Source organism: Manduca sexta, unplaced genomic scaffold (genome assembly GCF_014839805.1).
Source record: "Manduca sexta isolate Smith_Timp_Sample1 unplaced genomic scaffold, JHU_Msex_v1.0 HiC_scaffold_1125, whole genome shotgun sequence".
Lineage (NCBI taxonomy): Eukaryota > Metazoa > Arthropoda > Insecta > Lepidoptera > Sphingidae > Manduca > Manduca sexta.
Window position 1 is genome coordinate 6351 of NW_023591959.1, and position 2399 is coordinate 8749.

Below are 2399 nucleotides of genomic sequence, written 5' to 3' on the forward strand. Positions count from 1 at the left end.
AGCAATATTCGACTTTATTGCTTAGGTATTAATACTGATAGTATCGATTAGGATAAATCTGTTACCGACATATGGAAGGTACACAAAATCTTCATGTACACTCTTGCCGTCAGCCCGCTTGTTGCAATAATAATCTTGTTGTTTGTGAGAACTAGGTTTGTATTCAGTTGGCGATCGGTAATTATAGCTAAATGATTACCGATAAAGGTCATACATGAATAAATATTTACACAGCCATTAGCGTGCAAAATAGATTTAAACGATTTCTTTAAAATAATCAACAAAGAGCTAAGTAGGTCTAACACATTTGGGAGTCGGGACGTTTGTTTTGAATATTTTCATTATATAATGACGCGGCGGCGCGTTCGGCCGCCGACGCGGCACGCTTTCACTCCGTACGCTATTAATTACGTACCTACACGATTGTTCAGTCAGTGTTATATTTACTCAACTGTTTCGACTGCTGAAAAGATAAAGAAATAGCTAAAGTGCCGCGCTACACGACGCCCGTATCTTATCGCATCCATTCTATTGATCACTCGTCATATATCGCGAACGGTCGCCTTATACGGACGACCGGACCACCTTTATTGTCCAATTTAACGTGCAGACGTGTACTCTTTTATAGGCGCGATGTTACCGGTGAAGTCATAATGTGTGTCGTACAAAAATAGAATAACAGTGTTTACAGGAAAATAGTATCAATAACTGAGTGTTGCGGTTTGTAATTGAACGATAATGGCGGCTAAATCGCCTACAGTGAGCGTGAAGTCGCGGGAAATGATCGGCGTGGAGCAGTTCAGTCAGCGACGCGAGGTGTTTGACAAGCCGGACGCGGAGTACGTGCCGCTGCCGTCGCCCACGAGCCCCGTGCCCACGTACCGGGAGGTGGAGCCCATCATCACCTCCAATCACGGCAAAACTACCAGCAACTTCAAGCGCAACACACCTGGGTACTCCAGCATGCGCGAGTCTAGGACCGACGAACGACAATTCGATTTTCGACCACGAAAATACTCCGACAACTTCACGTCGGAACTTAACCAGAGCGACGATGTCGACTACAGACACTCGATGACCGAGAGGACCCGGCGCTTGTCCAAGATGCGCCGGGACTTCATGACATCAAACCTGTACGAGCCGGGAAGCAGCCCTATTCAGCGAGGAGGTACACGCTCTTCAATGCCCACTAATAGTACGTCTCCGATAAAATATAAAATCGAAAGTCCTAATTTATATAAATTTCCATTTGCCGAACCGTATTTGACGCCGACACCGGTAAGGAGAGTTATATTAAGCCTTGATTCAGAACATGTCGACGGCAAAGAAAATGAAGATCCTCAAAACGAGAAGTACAATACTTTACCGAACAATCATTCCTATACAAAAATAGACCATCAAAAATTATATGAAGAGTTGGTAAAAAGATACTCGCCGCAACGCAAACCAATCGATTGGAAACTGCCGCCAACTAGACCAAAAGTGATAGGTTCTGTCCCAAAATCGAGTTCAAGCATAGGCAGTGACGAAAAGAGGGATGAAGAAAAACCTGAGGATGATGATGTTTTTGAAAAGAAACATAACAATACTGGGGAAGCTAATAAAAATGTTGATTCGAAAATAAGGCTGAAGACGAAAAACCACAAAGTGAAATTCTCCAAAACGGTCCAGGATTACTAAGCGACGAAACCGCCAAAAAGGAAGAAAATGAAAGTGACTCAAAACTTTCCCAACCTGAATTGGATGAGAAAAATGACCGTGTTCCAGAACTTGGCACAATCCAAAGACAACTGAGTAGAGAGTCGGCGAAAAAACCTCTCGTAGAAATAATAGATTTAACCATTCCAGATTTAATAGAGAAAATGACAGCGGAAGGCGAAGACTTGGAGAATCACAAGAAAACGCCGAAAAAAGTAAAAAGAAAGAGGAGTTTCTTAGATAAACTATTAGGAAGAAACAAGGATAAATAATTAATGTGTGTTACTCGAAAATGGTGCACCGTCGCAAGTCTGCCAAAGATTAAATCAAGGTTCTTACGATACATGACGGCAATGTTTGTAATCTTTTGATAACTACGATAGGTAAGGAGTGCTCACTCTTTACCAATGTAAAATGAATTAATTTTATGATAGATTATTTATATGAAAATAATTAAAACCAGTCTTCCCCCTATCTGCCAAATTCTTAGTAAGCTTGGTAACAAATATCGTGGAATTAAAGACTACACGGAATACAAATTCGTGATTAGTGATTTTTTTATTCAGTCTTAACACAATTAAGCATGTATTTTTGTTTAAAAATACTTATTAGGCCTGTACACGGTTTTAATTTAACTCGTTTCTAGGAAGTTAATTAATGGTCTAATTTATCAACTTGTTTGTAATATTAACTTTAATTAA

The 2399-nt window shown here is 40.4% G+C and overlaps 1 protein-coding gene across 1 annotated transcript; it reads left to right on the forward strand.

Moving 5' to 3' along the window:
• Positions 1-336: 336 nt before the first annotated feature.
• On the forward strand, positions 337-2167 carry LOC119191159. Its single transcript, XM_037445049.1, has 2 exons — positions 337-1612; positions 1645-2167. Exons 1-2 carry the CDS (start codon positions 739-741, stop codon positions 1968-1970), a joined length of 1200 nt encoding a protein of 399 aa, XP_037300946.1. The 5' UTR covers positions 337-738; the 3' UTR covers positions 1971-2167.
• The last annotated feature ends 232 nt before the right edge of the window (positions 2168-2399 follow it).

What these genes read in the sequence shown, in the direction of transcription:
- LOC119191159 (XM_037445049.1), top strand. Translation starts at nt 739, where the DNA reads ATGGCGGCTAAATCGCCTACAGTGAGCGTGAAGTCGCGGGAAATGATC. An exon ending in GGAAGCTAATAAAAATGTTG is followed by an intron (nt 1,613 to 1,644) that starts ATTCGAAAATAA and finishes ACGAAAAACCAC; the next exon opens with AAAGTGAAATTCTCCAAAAC.